This window comes from Staurois parvus, unplaced genomic scaffold, assembly GCF_062004578.1.
Source record: "Staurois parvus isolate SC_StPar_1 unplaced genomic scaffold, SC_StPar_1.0 ptg000291l, whole genome shotgun sequence".
Lineage (NCBI taxonomy): Eukaryota > Metazoa > Chordata > Amphibia > Anura > Ranidae > Staurois > Staurois parvus.
Genome location: NW_028318087.1, coordinates 2,241,045 through 2,265,124, shown reverse-complemented (window position 1 = coordinate 2,265,124; position 24,080 = coordinate 2,241,045). Strand labels below are relative to the sequence as shown.

At 42.0% G+C, this 24,080-nt stretch overlaps 1 protein-coding gene across 1 annotated transcript in view; it reads left to right on the top strand.

The window, feature by feature from the left end:
* Positions 1-3,063: 3,063 nt before the first annotated feature.
* Positions 3,064-24,080, top strand: part of RET (ret proto-oncogene) — a 126,708-nt gene continuing 105,691 nt past the window's right edge. Inside the window, exon 1 of the mRNA XM_089682499.1 lies at positions 3,064-3,809. Coding sequence (XP_089538625.1) covers positions 3,764-3,809 — 46 coding nt within the window. The 5' untranslated portion in view covers positions 3,064-3,763. The remainder of the gene's footprint in view (positions 3,810-24,080) is intronic.

Below are 24,080 nucleotides of genomic sequence, written 5' to 3'. Positions count from 1 at the left end.
AGGTCACACATTACCTTCCTCAGCAGGCGCAGCTCTGCCTCCTCTGCTGAAATGGGAAGAGAAGGGCTGGAACTCCACAGTGATAAGCAGCCGCCAGCCGGCTTGCAGTAAGAGACTGAGTCAGAGAGGAACACTGGAAGGAGCTGCAGCTCAGCTGCTACATTGGCCCCAGACACCCGGCATCTTCCTCTGTCCTTTCTTACTCCTCCTCTGCTGCCCCTCCCCTCAGCTGAAGAATCATTCATGACGTAGCGGTGTCCCACACAGAAAGAGTGCTGGCCTCTGCTTCGCCCATGCACCCCTAGATGGCAGTCCGCCCTAGGCGGCTGCTCAGTATACCTAGTGGAAGCACTGGCCCTGGATTCACACTGCACATCTCATCTGATTCGCACAGGAATCTCACCACATTCCCATGCAAATCACAGGCGATTTCTGTGCGGTGCAATTTGAGCCATACATTTTGTATGACTCAAATCACACCACATTTGCACCAAAATTGTGCAGGACCCTTTTTGTGTCCACACCAGAATCGGATCTCATGGGTGTTCACACTTTTTTTTATTAGGCTGTTTGGGTCCCCACTGTGGATCTTTTACAAGGGAGCAAGAGCAGTGCACATATTACAGTCATGTGCACCATACTACCAACTCCCATGACTCATTTTAGATTGCAAGCGCTTAGGAGCAAGGCCCTCTGATTCCTCCTGTTGAATTATATTATAATTGTACTGTCTGCCTTTATTTTGTAAGGTGCTATGCAAACTGTTGGCTCTATACAAATCCCGTAAGATAATAATAATAATAATAATTGCTCCGGTGATACTACTGTCCGCGTGGCCCTGACATCATGCATGCTGGTTTATCAATGGTAGTTTTATTGTTCTCATTTGTGGCAAAGTTGCCAATAAAACACAAAGTGATATATTTGTGGGAGGAACCAGTACGAATGGTGTCAGGGACATGTGCGTGGTAGAAGCACGTTCATGTAGTCCATCTTGGAAACGCGTCGGGGAGGGTAGATATGCGCCCGCATACAGTGGGCACATGTAGAATGAAAGTATCCATCCTCCCACAGGAGAATTGAAATTTCTTTTTCAAAATATGCTATCTGAAGATGCTATTAGGCACACAGAACAGAACAGATATAACCATATGAAAAATAATTTTATATATATATATATATATATATATATATATACTACATTGCATATAGTGTCACTTTAATGGTGAGCATTCACTCTTCGATAAACTATTGATTTCTTTTCTGATTAAACTCTCCAGATAGGAATAATCTATCTATAGTCTGCAACTCAGCAGCACAGTGGCTAAATGGTTAGCCCTTCCACCTGGCAGTACTAAGGTTGTTGGTTCGAATCCCAGCTCATGGCACCACTGTGCAGAAGACTTTGTAAATGAGTCTGTTGAATACTTCAAGAGTCTGTATAAGCCTATGGAAACAACACAAGTAATAATTGCAATATTAGGCTGCCATGTCTTACATTAGTACCCATTTATTGATAATGTGTGGCAGTATTAGGGTCAATGGTTAAAATCCCAACTGCCTGGAGTTTGCATGTTCTCCCTGTGCCTGCATGGGTTTCCTCCCACACTACAAAGACATGCAAGGTTAATTGAATCCTGTCTAAATTGGCGCTAGTATGTATATGTATGAATGTAAGTTAGGGACCTTAGATTGTACACCCCTTGAGGGTTAGGAACTGATGTGAATGCAGGGGCGTCCTTAGACTTGGTGACACCCCCTCTGACGATCCCTGCAGAATGGATCAGATTCCGATCCATTATGTTCAATCTGCAGATCCAATCTATCCTGCAGGGATATTCGGCTTTCTTTACAACTTACCTTTTCGTGGAGAGGGTCCGATGTCACCCCATATAGGTTGCATGCCGATGATCCCTGCAGGATGGTTCAGATCTGCGGATTGAGCATAATGGATTGGAGTCCGCTCCATTATGCTCCCCAATCCGCAGATCCGATCCATTCTGCGGGTATCGTCAGCATGCAACCTATACGGGGTGACACCGGACCCTCTCCACGAAAAGGTAAGTGGTAAAGAAAGCCGACGATCCCTGCAGGATGGATCAGATCCATCCTGCGGGGATCGTCGGCTTGCTTTACAACTTACCTTTTCGTAGAGAGGGTCCGGTGTTACCCCGTGCGGTCTGTGTCACCCCGTGTGGTCGGTGTCACCCGGTGCGGGCCGTACTCCCCGCACCTGCCTCGGGACGCCACTGTGTGAATGTACAAAAGATATATATGTAAAGCGCTGTCTAAAGTTTACAGCACTATATAAGTACCTGTAATAAATTTTAAAAAAACCCATAGATTGATATCTTACCCACAGGCAAGTCTATTTCAATCAGTAGTTGGAAAATATGATAAGTTTATGACCAAAGATATCTCAGTGCTGCCAACTAATTAAAAGCCATCAATAATTTCCCACCCTGGCCGATTTGATTCAGTTCGATTGAATCTGATCGATATTGTCTAAATCGATCGACATTAAGGATGCTATGTCAATGTGATTATTTGCCAACTTGATCTTTCAGAACAAATCCGGCATCAATCAAATAAAGAAATCAAAGCATGGATGGCCGCCCCAAGACCAGAAAACGCTCACCCCTAAACTCTTCCCATACTCCAAGGTATAATGAATACTTTCCGACAATACATTTTAGTCCTGAAGCACAAAAGGTGGCTGTTGATAAAGCTCCTTTTTTTCCATTCTCCAGATCAGACAGGTCCCTCTATTTGCTCTAACAATAGTTGGGTGCTCAGACTTTGCTCTGCTGTCCAGTCCTTGCTCCTGCAGGTGCTCCTGGCAGGCGAGGGGTTAACCCTGCCCAATCCAGGCAGCCTGAGGCTTTGGCAATGCATTTTCTGGCTGATTGCTTTTGATGGCTGTGTCTGCTCCTTCCTTTTGCCCTTTTCACTCCAGCACAGTACATGTGTGAGTGCTCCCCCCTCCCTTGGCTTGCTCCTGGCTGCAGTTTATTAATTAAGCTGGGTGTAGCTGAGTGCCCATTTGCTGCTGTCTTCATTAGCACTCAGCTCCTCCAGAGGAGAGAGATCCACCCAGCTGGGAGGCAGCAGCAGTAGCAGCAGCATCATCCCTGGACCCCATCCCAGGATACAAGTACTCCATCCTCCCCCTGGTCACTATTCTCTCCCCAGCCACAGCTCACCTTAGAACTTTCCCTTTATTCCTCTCTACACAAGTCTACTTTAGGATGGGCTCCTTCCAGCCACTTGAGGGTTAAGGTGTGCTGGCAAGGGTCCCCTGTTTTTGGAGGATGTGACTGATCAGGGCAGACCCCTCTGCAGCAACTTTTCTTTTTTTTTTTTCCTTGGGTGGATTTCATTGTGTGATCAGAGAGTTGTGTAGGATCCCAAGGAGGGGGGTTGTGTCTCCTCCTGATCCATTTCCCAAAAGCAGTCAGACAGGGACATGCAGCATGATCAATGACAAGAGGCAGTGCGGAGCCCTGCTGCATGCTGAGCACTCCCCAGCTACTGGGCTGAGATGAACTAGACTTGTGCCAGCTGCACCACCACCTGCACCACCCTGTGTCACTGGACAGCAGCAGGCACCGGACACCATGGACCAGTCTGGATGAGGGATTAGCAGTTTGGCAGCCCAGCTCACTCTTCTTCCAGACACGCCCTGGAGACATCAGAAGTGGATTATTATTCTTGCAGAGGGACAACTTTCTACCTCCTGTAGAGCAGGCACTGTCAGCCCACCATGGCATCTGTCAGGTGGGCACTGGGCATCCTCTGCCTGGCTCATGGTAAGTTCTGCTTTATCCTGATTATACTGACTAAGGGGTCAAACACCCCTTTATGGGAAGTTTTCATTCTTTACAAATACAAGCTGTATAACATTGCAGGTTATAGTGAAAGGAAATACTCATTTAGTAAGTCTCTTTACTAGTCTGTAAGCAGCCTGTCTCAGAAAGGGTTCCTCCAGAGGTTGTTAGGGGGTCCTTGGGCAATGAGCAAATCTCTTCCTCTGAGATAAGCCACCACTGACACCATTGATCTTTTTTGGATCTGTAAGAGGGGGGGATTCTTCCCAATGACCACAAATCTAAGAAGCATTCTTCCTATTGACCAGCACACTAAAGTACTACAAGTCAAAGATCTAGTCATTAGAAGGGGTTCCCAGGAACAAGAAAGTTATTTCCAGGGTTCCCCCACCTTACAAGGGCTGAGAAGGAAAAGTATCAGATTTTACATAAATAGCTAGAAAGATGAATTTTGTTCTATTTATTTATTATTTTTATTGTTTACAGGTACTTATATAGCACCCTCACACACACACACAAATATATATATATATATATAGTACATTCATGTCAGTCCTTTACCCTCAAGGGGCATACAATCTAAGGTCCCTAACTTACATTCATACATACACATACTAGAGCCAATTTAGACAGGAGCCAATTCACCTACCAACATGTCTTTGGAATGTGGGAGGAAACCGGAGTACTCGGAGGAAACCCACGCAGGCACAGGGAGAACATGCAAACTCCAGGCAAATAGTGCCGTGGTTGGGATTCTAACCAACAACCCTAGTGCTGCCACACATTATCAATAGATGGGTACTAATGTAAAACATGGCAGCCTAATATTGTTGCAGATTGTGATTATTGCTTGCGTTGTTTCCATAGGCTTGTACAGGCTCTTGAAGTATTCATTGTTTTGAGTGCAATAGACTCATTTACAAAGTCTTCTTATAGCATTTCAGCTTGAATTCAGCAGATACTTCGAAAGCCTGTGCCAACACAAGGGGACAACCTAAATAATAATCATATTAAAGCCCCCCTCTGCCAGTCTTTGATGCAGTCCTTCTCAACCAGGGTTCCTCCAGAGGTTCTTAGCTGTTCCTGGGCAATGGACCATTTCTGCCTCTCATATAAGATCCCGCCAATGATCTTTTTAGCTGGCTGTAAGGGGGGCTTTTTCCCGATTACCCTAAATGTATGAAGATTTCTTCCTATTAACCACCATGCTAAGTCGAAGATATAGTCATTATAAGGGGTTCCATGGAACCAGAAAGTTATTTCAAGGGTTCAGAGAGGCACCTTTAAAGTATCAGATTTTACAAAAGGACTAGAAAGAAGAATTTCATTCTACACTCCTTTCCTAATAACTGGGTTCCAGTATAAAGCAGAGCAGCCTGATAACATTGCAGGTAATTACCAATGCTGCTTCCTTAGGCTTGTACAGACTCTTGATGTATTCAGTACTTAATGTGAATGTCTAATATAATGTGTTCCCTGGCCAGCTGCAAAGTCTTCCAATATCACTTACAGCAGATACTTCAAAAGCCTGTGCAAGCATAAAAGAACACCATGAATGATAATGATCTTAAAGTCTTTAAAGCAGCCTTTCCCAAGCAGGGTTCCCCCAGAGGTTTTTAGGGGCTCCTTGGGCAATGAGCATTTCTTCTCTTATTTAGGTAACCACCACTGACACCAATGATCTTTTTATCCAACTGTATGAAGGGGGATCCTTCCTACTGACTAAAAATGTCATGTAAATGTTTAAAAGATAATTGAATGTGTTTCTTGGCTAGCAGCAGACAAAGTCTTCCAATAGTAATTCACCTTGAGTGCAACAGATACTTCAAAAGCTTATTCACACACGAGGTACAGCATAAATAAAAGCCACTTTAAAAGCTTCTCTGCTAATCTTTAAAATGTTAAATTTTACAAAATAAATTACAAAATCATCTTATTGTAACACAGCACAGCTTATCAGTGACCTCTATACAATGAAGCAGACCTTGATTTGAGGTTTGATCATATAGCCGGACAGCAATATAACAACACAGGCTGTGATGATTACCAGTGTTGTTTGTTTAGGCTTGAACAGACTCTTGAAGTATCGCGTGTACTCAATGAGAATACCTAATTTAGCACGTTCCCTGGCTAGCGGTGGACAAAGACTTACAGAAAAGGTCAGAACAAGGGCTTTTCTTCTTGAGCTCAAGGGATACTTTCCTATAGAGGACACACGGCCACGATTTAAGGTTTGACGAAAAGTGCTTTAAGCTTAGATTATGGGAAGGGTTCTTTACTGTTAGAGCAGTAAACAAAAATTGGGTATTCTCTCCCCTAGGAAGTGGTACCAACCAAAAGTGTTGACAACTTCAAATAACTTTCAGATGCCTTCCTCGGAAAGCAGAATATACAGGGCTATGAGAATGCCCTCCAGCTGTTGTGGAACTAAAAGTCCCATCCAGGGGTGGACTGACAATTTATGGGGCCCCTGGGAAATAGGGGATCATGGGACCCCTGTGTCCTTGCCCACACTTTAAAAGCCTATAAAAAAGGTACAAAGGGCATTTCATGGGGCCCCATACTGCCCCCGGGCCCTCGGGCAATGCCCGAGTACTCAAATGGTCAGTCCGCCCCTGGTCCCATCATGCCTGTGCCTCTGGGAGTGATGTTTGTGGCTGTCTGAATCTTGCAATGCCTCATGGAAATTGTAGTTCCTAAAAAGCTGGAGGGCCGATGTTTGCCCACCCCCTGTGTTACAGGATGAAAATCATAAACATACAAACACACAGGTTGAACTGGGCAAACTTGTGTCTTTTCTCAACCTTCCGAGCTATGTAACCATATATGTAAAGGCTGTGGAAGCATAAGGAGACAAGATAGATAACAACCCATTATTGGTAATCAGGTGTCTCAGACATGCAACATTTACACATTTTATAACAAGGACAACATTGTAACCATCCAGCGAAGGCAGCTCTGAGGCTCCATGCACACTAGCATTTTTTGTAAGCTCTAAAACTGGAAAAAACACTGGATAAAAATGCTGGTAATAGTGTTTTTTAGTAGTGTTTAAGAGCAATAGCATTTTATTTGAGTTTTTACAGTACATGTAGGAAATAAAAAAGCTGTTAGGAGCATTCTATTAGCGTTTAAGAGCATTTTTTTGCTGGAAAAAAAGCTCCCAGAAAGTCTACAAAAACTAATTTTTGTTTTCTGCTCCTAAACGCTGAAGCTTGAAAAATGCTCCATAAAATAATGTGCATGGGCACATAGGAAAACACTATTCTCTTAGATTGTAAGCTGCAAGGAGCAGAGCCCTCCTAACCCTCTTGTATTGAACTGTATTGTTGCTGTATTGTCTCCCTTTTTTTTGTAAAGTGCTGAGCAAACTGTTGGCGCTATATAAATCCTGTATAATAATAATAATATTAATAAAGGGGTGGCACAGTGGCTTAGTGGTTAGCAGTTCTGCCTTGCAGTAATTGGGTCATGGGTTCAATTCCCGACCATGGTACCCCCTGCATGGAGTTTGCATGTTCTCCCTGTACTTGTGTGGGTTTCCTCCAGGTTCTCCGGTTCCTCCCACACTCCAAAGACATGCTGCTAGGTTAATTGGATCCTGTCTAAATTGGCCCTAATATGTGTATGTATGAATGTAAGTTAGGGACCTTAGATTGTACACCCCTTGAGGGTTAAGGACTGATGTGAATGTACAATATGTATATATGTGTAAAGCACTGTGTAAATTGACAGTGCTATATAAGTACCTGAAATAAATATTATTATTAAAGAGAATAATAATAATCCTATTTAGCTTCTAGGAGCAGAAAAAAATGCTGAAAACAGCTTCTAGGAGCTTAATAAAATGCTAGTGTGCATGGAGCCTGAAGTTGGTTTAATAAAAATGATAAAATGTAAGATGGAAAGTTGAGGTGTCACCTAAAGCAACCTATTGAGATTTTTTATTTTTTCCCTGAGGTGACAGGTAAGACATTTGTTTATTACTATGGGAAATAGCTGCCCTTTTGTACTTATTTCCCTATCTCCAGTGTTCATAAATGAGCTTTATTTTCTTGTATTTCTCAAGGTTTGGTTAGGTAATGGGGCCCTTGATATAAAAGGATGGCAGACAGGTATGACAACTATTATGATTATTGTCACAATAGGTATAGGGTCAGTTGAGCAGCGAGCGTCCCTTCCTCATGCCTGGTGACGCACGAGGAGTAGCGTACAGGTGACTTGCTGTTGCCCACAGGTCTGATAAGGATCCAAGCAGCTGCCTCTTCCACTAATGTAAACAGGAGCCTTGTGCTATAGTTCTTATCTCCATATGTCAGTGTTTGCTCATAAATTTCAGGCATACAGGTGATACAAATCAGGGCTGTTGAATACAAGCGTACAGAATAAGGGAGGACCAATGACAGGCAGAGCTCTGCAGGTTGTATATGTGGATGGATAGAGGTAAAATTATAAGAAAAACATATTTTTATTTATTTTATTTTTATTTTATTTGATAGGACACTATGGGGTTTATTTACTAAAGCTGGAGAGTCCAAAATCAGACTCCCTTCTGCATAGAAACCAATCAGCTTCTAACCTCAGCTTGTTCAATGAAGCTTTGGCAATGAAACCTGGAAGCTGATTGGTTTCTATGCAGAAGGGAGTCTGATTTTGGACTCTCCAGCTTTAGTAAATAAACCCCAATGTTTCCTTTGCCGTACAATTATATCTTTTTGTTTCTACAATACAGGAAAACTCTTTGTTGAGCCAGCTCCAAATCTCTTCTTCTTAGGGCCAGCTTTATCACCAGTGTGGTGCGTTTTAGGAGCGTTGCGCTTTGGGTGCATTTACATGTGTTTTGACTGCTTTACCATTGACTGCTATATATTGTGTGCTTGTATGAAAGTGTAGATAAAACTCACAGGTGTGAACTGGGCCTTAGCACATGTATTATTTATTACAGATATTTATATGGCGCTGACAATTTATGTAGCACTTTACATACATACTGTACATTCACATCAGTCCCTGCCCTTAAGGAGCGTACAATCTCAGGTGCCTATATTACATTCATACATACACATACTAGAGCCAATTTAGAAAGCAGCCAATTAACCTACCAGCATGTCTTTGGAAAGTGGGAGGAAACCAGAGTACCCAGAGGAAACACACGCAGGCACAGGGAGAACATGCAAACACCATGCAGGTAGTGTCATTGGTGGGATTCAAATCAACACATACATTCAGATGGTGATGGGCAGCACAGTGGCTTAATGGTTAACACTTCCACCTGCCTTGCGTTTGCATGTTCTCCCTGTACCTGCATGGGTTTCCTCTAGATACTCCAGTTTCCTCCCACACTCCAAAGACATGCTGGTAGGTTAATAATCTGGTCTAAATTGGTCCTAGTATGTGTATGTATGAATGTGAGTTAGGGACCTTAGATTATATACCCCTTGAGGGTTAGGGACTGATGTGAATGTGCAATATATATGTAAAGCACTGCGTAAATTGATGGCGCTATATAAGTACCTGAAATAAATAAATAATAATAAAGGACTGAACCCCACACTCCCTGATTGTAGCACCCCTTTAACAGTATCAAGGAGGAATTTTTAGAACTGTAGTCATACCATACTTGTTATAATTGGCTTGGCTTTTATGAAAACCTGTCTAGCTCATCTAAACACTGTTCTGTGCAACCTCATCTATTTTTGTGATTGCTTTTGATCTCATCTGACCCTACATAAATTCTTACAACCTAAATCTAGTAGATTGTATCAATTGTTTGTAGTGTGTATGGCCAGATTGATAGCTTGCCATCCCTGTTACTGAGGATAGCAGTTATATTTGGGTGATATCTATGAATGAGGCAGATCGTGAAGTGCAGTGACCTACAAGAATCATTGTTCTGCCTTGTGTAGACTGATGAATGCTGAGCAGTTACTGAGATTTGTGAAAATGTGGAATAGACTCCCTCAAGACTTGGTTCTGGCCAGCTCAGTAGATTGCTTTAATAAAGGCCTGGATTCTTTCTTGGATACACAGAATATAACTGGATACTAACATTTATAGATAAAGTTGATCCAGGGAATATCCGATTGCCTCTCGGGGGATCAGGAAGGGAATTTTTTTCCTTGCAGGAGCAAATTGGATCATGCTTTGCTGGGTTTTTTGCCTTCCTCTGGATCAACTGTGGGTGTAGGATTATAACTTTTTTTTTTTTTAATGGTTGAACTGGATGGAATTTTGTCTTTTTTCAGCCAGACTAACTGTGTAACTATGTAACTAAGTGGGTTCCAGAAGTCAAAGTGATACTTGATATGTTTCTGTAGATACATGTCTCAAGCAAGTCTGTTGGGTAAACCACTATTCCTCTCCCTGCATGGAAGTCAAACAGATGAAAGTTATTTAGTGCCTCTGTTCTTTATGTATTCAAGTCATTGAAAATCACTGCAATCTCAGTTTTTCTTTGAGTTGACTTTCATTTTACCCTGCATCATAATTTTATCGTTTGAAATTAATTTTATGTTCCCTGGAAAGAGACTTCTGTCCTCTTCCTGCAGCAAATGCTCATTACAGAAGTGATTTCATTACAGAGGCACTTTAATGTTCTGAAGCCAATTCACTGGCTAATTTTTATGTGGCCTGTGTTACAGCAGCCGTTACAGCAATATGCGTTTGCTACAGTATTATTCAAAATATTGCCAGCATCCATGCGATCGGGGTTGATGGAAATCCAATGTGTGTGTTCTGCCAAGACAAAAGACAAGGTAGATGGAAGGCTTTAGCGTCTGTGCGTCTAGGTGTCTACCTGTTACGTTCATAATATCTTCTACTCACTTATTTAATAAGGTAGAGAGCATTAGCATTTACAACTCATGTAAGATACTGCACTTTGCACTCCATTCTTCTTCTATTCACTGCTTTATTAAATAAGATTGGCAAAGTTTGAACAATCCGATTATCCACAACTGATATTTCGGTCTTAGGAAAAAGCCAATGGGGTTAAACCCACCAATGTTCTATACATCTCTCAGATGCTCTGGTAGAAAGATCTACACAATTGAGGTCCCAGCTCCAGCTATATGGAATTTTCTCAGGAATGGTACATTAGGAAGACTGATGTAAGAGGAATGGGACTCATTGCTGCAACAAGAGGAATAAGACTCCAAAGATGGAGTGGGAAGAGGCCGAGATTAGAGAGAGATCTCACTACAAGAGTCCCCGAACTTTATGCCAGACACACCGGTATATGCCTCATGAGGAGTAAGACTCCAAAGATGGAAAGGGAAAAGACATAGATTTGGGGAGATCTTATTATCGGAGTCCCCAGATTCTCTGAGAGACCCACCCATATCTGCAACATGAGGAGTAAAATGTTAAAGTTTGAAGGGGAAGAGGTAAAGATCTGGGTAGATCTCACTATAGGAGTCCCCAAACTCTGAGAGACCCATCCATATCTGCAACATGAGGAGAAAGACTCCAAAGATGGAAAGGGAAGAGGCATAGACATGGGTTTATCTCACAAAAGGAGCCCCCAGGCTGTCTGATAGACACACCCATATTTGCAACATGAGGAGTAAGACTCCAAAGATGGAAGGGGACGAGGCATAGTTCTGGAGAGATCCCACTACAGGAGTCCTCAATCTCTGAGAGACCCACCCGTATTACACGAGGAGTAAGACTCCAAAGATGGAAGGGGAAGAGGCATAGATCTGGGGAGATCCCACTACAGGAGTCCTCAATCCCTGAGAGACCCATCCATATTACACGAGGGGTAAGACTCCAAAGATGGAAGGGGAAGAGGCATAGATCTGGGGAGATCCCACTACAGAAGTCCTCAATCTCTGAGAGACCCACCCATATTACATGAGGGGTAAGACTCCAAAGATGGAAGGGGAAGAGGCATAGATCTGGGGAGATCCCACTACATAAATCCTCAATCTCTGAGAGACCCACCCATATTACACGAGGAGTAAGACACCAAAGATGGAAGGAGAAGAAATAGAGATAAGAGGGAGAACTCATTAAGGGAGTCCCCAAACTTTGAGAGACCCACCCATATCTGCATCACAAGAAGTAAGACTCCAAAGATGGAAATGGAAGAGGCATAGATCTGAGAAGTTCTTACTTAATTCAGGGGTCCCCAAATTCTATGAGAGATCCCCCCCCCAATCTGCAACACAAGAAGTAAGACTCCAAAGATGGAAAGGGAAGAAACAGAAATCAGAGGGAGATCTCACTACAGGGGTCTCCAAATTCTGTGGGAGTCCCACCCATATCTTCAAGACAAGGAGTAAGACTTCAGAGATGAAAAGGGTAGAGGTATAGATTTTGGGTGGTCTCATGCAGGAGTCTCCAAACTCTGAGTGCCCCCCCTATATTTGCAACATGAGGAGTAAGTCTCCAAAGAAGAAAAGGGAAGATCAGAAGGAGATTTCACTACAAGAGTCCCTAAACTCTATGAGTGAATCCCCCGTATCTGTCAGACCCTTTTAAGGTCAATTCTAATTCATATAATTCTAATTGCGAGAACAAAAAACAGTTCTATATTTTACCAACAGCTGTTTGTCCTTCTGTTTGGCTGCAGGATTGCATTGATGTGTGATAAAATATAAGTAGTGTAATAATTAGTAAAGCGGGATTTGCAGACACTTTCGAATCTGTTGTCATGGTTTGCTTCGGTCATTTCATCATATAAACTAAACAATTACTATATAATACAACATATGTGTTGGCAAAGTAAAAATTCTGTTTTGCACTGTAGTTAATTATAATGGTTCAATGTTTGGATGTTTCTGCACTAGAATTCTATCCTTTGTGTACTTTGTAGTCTATATGAAGCAATCTTCTGGCTTTTAAATTGTTTTTTTTTCCCTATTTCTCTGTTATGTGACCTTGTTGTACGCATTTAACAAGTGCAGCCTGTGTGTACATTCATTGGAATTAGTTATGTCTGTAAATGATTAGTACAGCCTTTCCCTGAATTTGTTATCGGACACAAGTTTGATGCTTGTAATGTCAGCTTCTCTATTGGGGGCTGAGATTTAACTGAAGACAAGTGTAGGGCCGTACTCTACAAACGTTTCTGCATGGAAACCGAGTCCAAGGACTTGGATCCAGATTCAGTACAATATCACTATATGGGAGCCTTTTAACTCCACTTGGCATATGTTTGGCATCCTTGCTGAATCCCAGGTTATATTAGTGAACATGTCTCCCATTAGGAAACTTACTCATGAAATGCAACTCGACAGCTTAAACTATAACAGTTTATAACAGTGGCACAATGGCAAAACAAAATGATGATATACTTTTCTCACCCCCTCAAAGCTGTTTATAATAGCCATAGAACCCTAACACAAGACATCACTGGGGAACATTTTATCAATTGTGGCACACAGTATGGCAATGCTACAGAAAAGCAGTGAAATAGGTTATGAGAAGGATCTACTATAGGACAAGTGTCAAACACAAGGCCCTCAGGCTGAATCAGGCCCTCCAGGCCATTTCATGTGGCCCTTGCACCTCTCCTGCAGGTTCCCCCTTGTCTCCGCCCCCACCTTGTCTCAGCAGTCAGTAGCAGAGAGGAGAATAGAGTTCCTTTGCAAAATCCTGCACCTCTCAGTGCAGCTGCTGCACCACCTCATCTCTGCCTCCACGGGTCTCAGCATTCAGCAGACTCTGGTAACTGACTCCTCTCCTCCTCTGGTCCTCCTCCAGACCATGCACTTTCTGTTTCCAGCTCTGTCCCCAAAGGGGGTGCACGGTGATGTTAGGGAGGGTGTGGGATTCTTGACATCTGATATAATGGGGGGATGCGGTGCTCTGGACATCTAGTCTTACAGATACAACAGGCCCTTTAAGGGCAAGCATAATGCTGATAAGGCCCACAATGAAATTGAGTTTGACACCCCTGTACTATATAGAGTATAGCTGAATTTATAGTTTCCTACCTCTGCTGCTCTAAAGCAGATCTGATATAAAAAAAAAAAACCTGCCACTGCCCCTTCATAATTGTGCATCTGCATGAAATGCAAATCTGTCTCATCTACAGTGATCAGTCTGTCTCTAACTTTTGCAAATCTGTTGGCAGTTGGCAGGATTTCATGAGCAGGGTCACAAACACACAAAAATCATTAGAAGATCATCAAAAGCCCCCGTTCATGAGCTCCAGGGTATAGTCCTCAGCTGTGGGCACACCAGGTGTCAGTCACTAGAGCCCATTCCCACTCCATGCAAGCCCTATGCAAACAACGAAGGCAACACACTAGTGACGTCACTTCCTTCAAGGATCTTTATTTGACAAAATGATACAAATTCGAATCCCTACTTGGAGACTCTCCCTACTGGACTTAGCTGCAGTGATCTACTAAGCCCGGTAGGGTGAAACACGTTAATGGGATGGATCTTTAGATGGATCTATCAAGGATCTATCAACGATCCTTGATAGAATCGATTTCAGTTGTATGCAGCCTCCATCTTTTGTACAGAACACATAAAAACTGTTGCATAACATTTCTTACTTAAAGGTAGCCTGATTGCCACCTAATTTTGCCCTTAATTTGTTTGATCAATGGACCTCAGTGTACCTTGTCTGATAAGGGTGGAAAGCCACATGTTAAAGGATAACATTGAGAGGAATACAAAGGCTGCCATTGCTTAACCATTTTCTGAAAACGCTAATTGCCTAGTTTTCATGGTGACCCAATGGCATCAGTTTTTTCTAAATCCCTGAACCAGTACAAGTGTGCAGATAAGACTTCACTCCAACCTGACTGTCTGTATGCTTGTTACGGGCAGAGCAGGGGGCCCCTGTGTTCTTGCCCAAACTCACAAAAGCCTATGAAAAAGGTACCAGGGGCATCTCATGGGGCCCCCTACTGACCCCGGGCCCTCAGGCAGTGCCCGAGTTTCCAAATGGTCAGTTTGGAATGGTCAGAGGCGTCCCTAGGGTTGGTGTCATCCGGTGCAGTAACACTTGGTGACACCCTCTCTGACGATCCCCGCAGAATGGATCGGATCTGCGGATTGAGCATAATGGATCAGACTCCGATCCATTATGCTCAATCCACAGATCCGATCCATCCTGCGGGGATCGTCGGCTTTCGTTACAACTTGCCTTTTCTTGGAGCGGGTCCGGTGAGGACTGTACCCCCCTGCACCTGCCTTGGAACGCCACTGGTTACGGATTAGTGGCTCAAAAACAGATATGGCCAGCCAACTGTCTTTTTTACAGGAAGTTTGGCAATGACAACCTCTGTATAGTACCAGGTGTCCTTAACTGCCACCTTTTAGAATGTGTCTTGGTATGTTTCTTTTCCTCTTAGCTACTTTATTTTGGGGTAGCTCTGTGGTCACCTGGCTTCATCAGCGTGGACTTTTCCATGTTACACTTGTTAGGGATTTCTTTATGTTCTTTCACCCCTCCTGTGCAAATGTAGGCTCACTACTTTAAAGCAGCACACGACTAGATGCAGTCTTCTTGAGGCTAAGGCTGGCCATACATTATACAATTTTCCTGAGATTTTTGCTTTAGATTTACCAAAAACTATATAATATGAGGTCAAATTTAAACACTTTCAGTTGTATCTAATTAGGCAGGCGCTTGCACTACATAGCTGAAGGTAAATCTATAGGAAATTGGACAGAAAATTGTATAGTGTATGGCCAGCCTTAGTTTGCTAAGAACTGTTCAATACTCTAAGGCAGGGGTGTCAAACTGGCAGCCCTCCAGCTGTTGCGAAACTACAAGTCCCATCATGCCTCTGCCTTTGGGAGTCATGCTTGTAACTGTCAATCTTGCATTGCCTCATGGGAATTGTAGTTTGGCAACAGCTGGAGTGCCGCCAGTTTGACACCCGTGGTCTAAGGGCTCATGTACACTGCAACTGCTAAACTGATGTTCAGGTGCCGTTGAGCATTTTTTTCACCATCCCTGAACTCTCCTTTATGTTTTCCTATGTGTCCATGTACACTATGTTCTTTACAGTAGTTTACAGGCAGTTGAGTTTACAGTCGTTTTCTTGAACGCACCAAAATTGTGTTCAGGAGTACAAACGCCAAGCGTATGTAAATGCGGTTAAACATGTTTACAAATGTTTGCGTTTAGATGCGTTTTTGACAGGTCCATATCCAGATGCTGTCCAGTGTCTCTTTTCTTCATCAAAAATGCATGCAAAAGGTTTCCCATGTATTCAAATGGACCTAGCACACCAGCGCAGTCAGTTCCAGGTTTCGCATGAAGGAAAAAATGGTAGCACGTGCCGAATTATACTCATAATGGGATCCATAGTGAATATAACCAGAAAAGACAGGTCATCTCAACACATACTGCTCTGCCTGCTTCTGCTCTCTCTATTTCTCTCAAAATGTCTGAAATAGTTAATTATTTACTATATTTCAGTGCATTCTGGGCATTTGGGAGGGTCTCCTGAGGTTATCTTTTAAAAAAGCTTCTGAACGCAAACACGCATAAACGCAGTTAAACACGCATCAACGCAGTATGCAAACGTGACTGATCTGACATTTTTTAACCTACGTTTTTTAGCAGTCAGAAGAGTTTTCCAAATGCCCCATGTACATGAAGCCCTAACACAGCAAGATGCATTTTGAATGACAGCAGCAGTTCTGGGATCTTGGTTTGTGTGTTGTATCTGGATGGGTATCAGAGATGAGTAATACAGCAAGATCATAGTGACGTTTAAAGACTGTATGTCATACCTGATAATACTAATACCAATTCTGCGGTATCATAGTACTGTATATGCAGTAGGCTCCTTTTCCCAGAAATTCATGGTTAGAATCTATTAGACTGCTTTAAACCAAAAGGGAGGGGGATGTAGAACATTCCTTCCTTGTAACTTTAGAAAAATAAGACCTTATTTTAATTCTTTTAATTTTATAAAAAAAATTGTGAATATGGTGGAAAAGTGTTTTGGAATGCGTAGTAAAATAAAGACTAGATATTAGTTTCTTGCTGGTGTTCAAAGTCACTTAAAATTTCTGTAACATAGACTAGTTGTGTGCATATATCTGGCACTGACGGGGTTAACTAAACTGATTGCGAGTGTATTTGTGCGCCAAGTCCTAATGTAGTGAGGGTTCGAAGCAGTCATCCAGTCCTTTTTGGTAAGGAGCATTGATTCGTTTCACCGCAGTTCTATAGGGAGGAACAATACGGTCAGCTTGCCATTATTGGGATGAGCAATTACAGACATAAAAGCAGCATGGGCATAGTTTTGTGTCCTATAGAATATACTGTGTTGGTTCACAAATACAACTAGTTTCTGGAACTGCGGATAAGGATTTACTTGATGAAACAGAAGGAGATGCTCAGTGACTAAGTGAACTGACAGGAAAGTGGTGACATGAGACACTTGTGACAAGACAAACGGCTGGAGATCCCTGGATTGGGTGGCTGCTGAGCTCCTTCTAATGATGGACAAGATAACTGCAGCCTTCCTTTGTTCAATGTATAGACTGCAGGCATAAATGGACTGGAATGCTTACATTCTATGATTCTTACACTTTTTATTTTAAAAAATGATTCATATACGTATTTGGATTATCGTTGTGCCTGATCTGCCAGGTGAATATCCAGAGAATGTGTTTTCTAGAATTAATCATATACACATTGTAAGTGTCTTTGTGCAAACCCTTTGATAGTTTGATACTGGAACTCCAGGGTTATCATACTGGTATAGCAATTTGAGATGGTATTTGCACAGAAATGTGGATTGTCAGCTGGCACCTCTCACAAAACGAAGGATTTTTACACTTTCTTTGGATTGTACCGTTATAGATCTGTGATTAAAGTGCCACACCAGGCATTAATTGTCCAGGTATATATTTACTCCAATATAACTTGGGATAAAGCATAAACCCAATGCATTTTGGGGTCTGAAAATTTGCCTCCCTCATCCAGGCTAGAAAAACAACAGAACAGAAATATTCGTATAAATACAAAAAATACAAATTTTAATTAATTTTTTTAAATATACATATACATTTATATAAGTATTTTTTTCTTTTATCCCTGATAAATGGATAATTTTTTAGGCTCCCAAAACATGTTGGCTCCTTCCTTTATCCTAATTCATATTTCAAAAATTATATAGTTCACTGGTCTCCTCCTCCCCTGCACGTCTCCAGGATTTCTCCAGGGCTTCCCCCATCCTCTTGAACCTCCTACCCCAATCCATCAGACTATCACCTACTCTCCTTTCCTTTAGGTGCACCCTGAAAAGCCACCTCTTCAGGGAAGCCTACCCCGCCCTCAGCTAATTGCTGATCTCCTCCACTCCTCCCGTACCACTATCCCTTCCCTCCTAGATTGTAAGCTCCAAGGAGCAGGGCCCTCGAACCCCTCGTGTATCGCATTGTATTGTTATTGTACTGTCTCGTGTATTGTCTCCCATTATAATGTACAGCACTGAGCGAACTGTTGGCGCTATATAAATACTGTATAATAATTTTAATAATAATATACCTGGACACTTAATTCCTGGTGTAGTGCTTTAATCTATATTTGTACAAACTCTGGTCAGGGGGACATCCAATTTTATAGAATTTTTCTTAAATGCGCTTTGAGTGACATTGAGCTCACAGCTCCCAACTTTGGGGACTAAATCTCATTGTCCCTCTTTCCTCCTCCGTTATCCCTTTTTTTGGTTTGATATATAGGCCTCTATAGAAAATGAAGTGTTTAACTACCAAAAGAGTTGTATTACACTAAACAATTTTGTCCAGCTTCTAAATGATAACATTTGCTATTTTAAATGAATCAGTACACAGAAAAAATAGAGATGAGAAAAAGCACTGGGTTCATTTTTTAATGAATGTATCATGGTCTGGATAACTGGGGGTGTTGTACGGGGTATCTTTTTCCTATACAGTTTGTGCTAAAAGGTCTCTTTTTCTGGTCCCACAAAGGAAATTTGCAAGCAATGGCCAGGTGAACAGTGTAGGTTTTCTAGAATTCTGGTATATACATTGCAATTTATTTACTAAATCCAAGTAGGCTGTTCAGTTTGTAAGTGATTGAAGTGAAGCTCTGCTAACTTCTCTCATTCAATCATGTTCCTGAAAAAATACTGTATTTTTTTTCTTGCATGTGATTGGGTATTCTTTGCAAAATGAATTTTCACGACATTCACTAACCTAAAATTCCCTTGCAAAGTGAACAGCTTATTTTCCTTTAATAAATCAACCCCAGTGAGTTTCATTGTACAATCTATGGTCAAGTTGTCATCCAGAGTATACATTTTCTAAAAGTATTCACAATGGGGCATCCAGGAAATTTGTTTTCTAGAATTATTCATATAAATATTGTAAGTCTTATTTTACTGTTTTCTAATAAATATTGTAAGTTCTATTGCATTGCTCTGACCAGGGGGCTATCCAGAAAATGTTTTCTAGAATTATTTATATACAAATTTGAAGCCTCATTGTACCGGCTTTGACCAGAAGGACATCCAAAGAATATGTTTTCTAGAATGATTTCTATAGACATTTTATGTTTCATTGTACCGGCTCTGACCAGAAGGACATCCAAAGAATATGTTTTCTAGAATAAATTATATAGACATTGTTTGCCTCATTGTAAAGGCTCATACCAGGGGGTCTTCCAGAGAATGTTTCCTGGAATTATTCATATACACACTTTAAGTGTCATTGTACTGGTTCTGACCAGGGGATCTTCCAGAGAATGCTTCCTTGAATTATTCATATAGACATCATACGTCTCATTGCCAGCTCTGACCAGGGAGGCATCCAAAGAATATGTATTCTAGAATTATTTATATAGACCAGGCATCACTAAATGGCAGACCACAGTCTGGATCTGGATTGAGTCAATGTCCTATCCGAACCGCCATGGTCCCGCCAGTTAGGTGCTGTTCTGCCCAGAGCCACTGAGGACAGTAATGGGGGACTGAGGATGGTAATGAGGGGCTGGGGACATTAATGGGTCTGTTGAGGGCAGTAACACCATATGGCTTGGTGCGATCCAAAATGTGCTGTAGGTGCCAATGTATGGGGATGCCATTAAGAATGAATGGCTCCCCCACGCATCTGCTAAAATGCAGTGCATTTCTCTATGGTTCAGGAATGCATGCGATTTTGCACATGTTCCCCAGCCACAGAGATGTAAAACTAGCCTAAGAGGAGAGAGAGGCTGTGATGTGAAGAATCTAATTCATAGCACAAACATGTGATTGGGATCTCTACTGAAAGAAAATTTTACTGACTGGATCTTCAAGAATTTGAATTCAATACCCCTAATATAGACATTGTAAGTTTCATTGTATCAACTCTGACCAGGGAAACTTCCAAAGAATATGTTTCCTGGAATTATTTATATACACATCGCAAGTCTCATTGTCTCAGCTCTGCTTATTTGGACATCTAGAGAATAAAGAAACGGCGGGGAGTAATTAGTTCATGTCAGAGAGCACAACGCAAGTAGCCCATATAATTTGCTTTCCCGTTCCATAAAAGGGACACAGCTATAATTGTATGATGGGTTATATTCAAGTAATGGTAGCAAATCAAAAAGTAGATATGTCATTTAATGTCTCTCCAATGTGATCTCCAACCTTTGTATAATGATAACCTTTGGATAGCCTTTTGTGTACTATGTATTAAAACAAGTTGTATTATATCTATACACATTGTATGATGACTTTTCATGAATACATATAAAGACATTACTTTGATCCTAATTAAATAAAGAATCATGAACCAGACCAGGGCTCTCCAAACTTTCTAAACAAATGGTCAGTGTATTGTCCTTCAGACTTTAAGGGGGCCAGACTGTGGCCAGCAGAAGTGGAACTTTTTCTGGCATCAGTGGGAGTACAGTGGGGGAGAAATAGTGCCCTATCGTTGTTACCATTGGGAGGAATCATTACTGGTGTTGGAGAAATGGTGTCCGATCAGGGGCGGACTGGCAACTCATGGTGCCCCTGGGCAAAAGAGGATCATGGGGCCCCTGTGTCCTCGCCCACACTCAAACCACACCCAAAAAAGCCTATGAAAGGTACCAGGGGGATCTCATGGGGCCCCCTACTGACTCCGGGCCCTCCGGCAGTGCCCGAGTGCCGGAATGGTTAGTCCACCCCTGTGCCCCATTGTTAGTGCAAGTTGTCAGAGTAGTGTCTCGTATCAATAGGAGGAATAGTGTCCCAAGGGCCAGATAAAGGCTAGCAAAGGGCCACATCCAGCCCCAGAGCCATAGTTTGGAAACCACTGAACTAGACCCTACTTTACTTCTTATCAGTGAAAAAGAAAAAAAGAAAGTTGGTCAGCATTTTATCAAATCACCAGAATGACAATAGTATTTATTTCATGATAAAGACTGATGGTTGCCGTCACTTGTCCTGTGTCTGATTCATCTTGGATGACACACAGGAAGCTGTTTTTCTGTTGGCATGTGTGTCAGCTGCTACATATGTAATGCATGCTCTTTGTGTGTGCTGTGGGGTCTCTCACTAGAGATTCTATGACCGGTGCAGTCAATGGCTAAGTGTGCAGATTATTTTACTGCTTTTCTTGCTTTTTGTGTTAATTACTTTAGTTAGTTCAAGTATATTGCATGTCTCTGCATTGAGAAGAAAGTGAAGGAAGTGCTCGGGCATAATTTGGTGTGATAATCCAATTACTAATGGAGGGAGCATTCACTGTTGATGGCCTTTTTGTGTCATGCTTAGCCCATCAAGAATGAAAGCTTCCTCATTAGAAGCTGGATTACTGGACACAATTATTCATTCATGCTTTTTCACGTTTTTGTCATGGTAATGTGTTTAACCTAGCTGCTGTTTCCAGTGTTTGTATGGCAGATCTCTTAAAGCTGAAGGCTGGGATCAGCAAATATTGTCTACATAAAAGAGGCATATGTATTCTGACATGAACCTTGGTGTGCTTTGTGATTTCTTCAAGATCTGTGTAGTAATCCGTAAGTCACAAGACTGCTCTAACTGCTGATGTGAAAAGGTATTTAACAGTTTATATTTGCTAAAATAATTGCACTTCCATGTTGTGTGTTCTTTGAGAGACCAGATATAGTGAATGCAGGGCCCTGGGTTTAGTAACACTTTTTTAAGTGTTACTAAACCCACAGCAGTAAAATCAGTCTGTATATGCATGCTTGTTATGCTCAATGTGGAACCTAAGGGGTTAATCATCTGCATTGTGTAAAAAGGCGGTTTAATCCTGTCTTCTCTGATCCTCCCCTTCTTCTACTGTCCCTGACTCATTTCCTGATAGAACAAAGCTTTGGGGGCAAGCTCCACATGCTCAGTTTGGTGTGGATTGCTAGAAAATCAGTTTTTTTTTCTTGGTAGAGTGCATGTGATCAGCACAGGGCCAATCAGCAATGGCCAGACAGAGGGTCAGGGGTCCTGCAGTCTCATAGGACAGTAAGAAGAGAATGAAAACTCCCCCTACAAGCCTTTAACCAGTGCTCTGCTGAGAAGTCACAATACTGCTCTAACTGCTGATGAAAAAAGGTATTTAGCAGTTTATATTTACTAAAATAAATATGTTTCCATGTTCTGTGTACTGTGGGAGACCACATATAGTGAATGCAGGGTCCTGGGTTTAGTATCACTTTAAAGCGGAGCTCCACCCAAAAGGGGAAGTTCCACTTTAAGGCTTTGTGCCCCGCTCCCCATTAAGGATTGGCACCTGAATTTGACAGGTACCCACTCCCAGCTAGGCGATTGTAAGCAGAAGTTGTCTTCCCCCTCCCTCCCTGTAGTCTTCTGGGACACGTGACAGGTTCCAGAATACTACAGGGCCATTCACAAAGTGCAGCACTACTCTCGCATGTGCAGTGGGCACCTGTCTGTGAAGTCGCAAGCTGTCACAGCCGGGTGCCCACACTAAAGATGCCGGCACCAGGGAGAAAAGATGGCCGGTGAAATCAGCAGTGTTGAATACACCGCTGTACCGAGGGACAGGTAAGTGTGTGTATTTTAAAAGTCAGCAGCTACAGCTTTTGTAGCTGCTGACTTTTACTTTTTTGTTTTTATTCAACTGGAACTCTGTTTTAAGAAGGGTGTGATTTGAACTTGGTGATGCTGAGATTTTCCAGAATGCTGAAAGATCTTTTATTATGACAGGGTGCTTCCAGTTCACAGAGGCACTCTTTAATGCTATGAGTTGAGCTCTTACTAGCTGATCATAACTTGAATAGGTATTATCACAAGGGCGGACTGACAACTCATGGGGCCTCCGGGCAATAGGGGATCATGGGGCCCCTGTGTCCTTGCCCAAACTCAAAAAAGCCTATGAAAAAGGTACCAGGGGCATCTCATGGGGCCCCCTACTGACCCAGGGCCCTCGGGCAGTGCCCGAGTTTCCAAATGGTCAGTCCGCCCCTGATTATCACTATATACAGTATATAGCCAGTCATAAGACAAAAGGTGCATTGGAGGCGTGATCAGGGGCAATCTCTCTCTTTGTATGAACCTGTTGTGAGCAGAATGTCAATTTAAGTTATATCCTGATTGAATATGTTGAAAAACTATAGTAAACTTTTCGGGGGTGAGATATCCATTTGCTTATATCCAGTCATGCATGGCTCCCTTACCTGATAAAGTGTGAATAAATATACTGATACGTTAAATTACTAATCTTCCATTAGAACAGCTGTCCCTATTGGATGATTTACCCTCATCTGGTGCGATTGGATGACTTTCTCATCAATCCATCTTGTACAATGCTCACTAAGGCAAACCGAGAGAGTGGATCTCCTCCTCAGTGTGGACACAGACAGAGATAAAAACTTGACAGAGGATCTAAAATAGAAGAAAAATAAAATAAATGTATATACAAAACCACAACACATTCTGTCGACTATATAGAATAGCAACCTACATTGTAAAACATTGGGGGGTTCATGCCAATGTCTTGTCAAATGTTTTTTTTCTCCCTATGAATGGAAAACAGTTTTTGACAAGAAAATGCCACATTTTACCTGCTTTGCCTATAGTTAAAACATATCTCTATTGTGCATGCTGCATTGGAAGTAACACATGTAGCACAAAACAAGTCAAACACAGCCTCGGAATTTACATGCGTACTGTTTCAATAAAGTCAATGGCAATTGGCTGACCTGTGTTTGACTTTCAGGTCAAATGCAAGAAAAATACTAAATACCCTTATAAATGTTATTGTGTTGAATGGCAGTTGTAAACTTTAAGAACATTTTCAGGTGGCTTAAAATTGATTTTTAAAATATTAAAATTGACATTTTTCAAACCC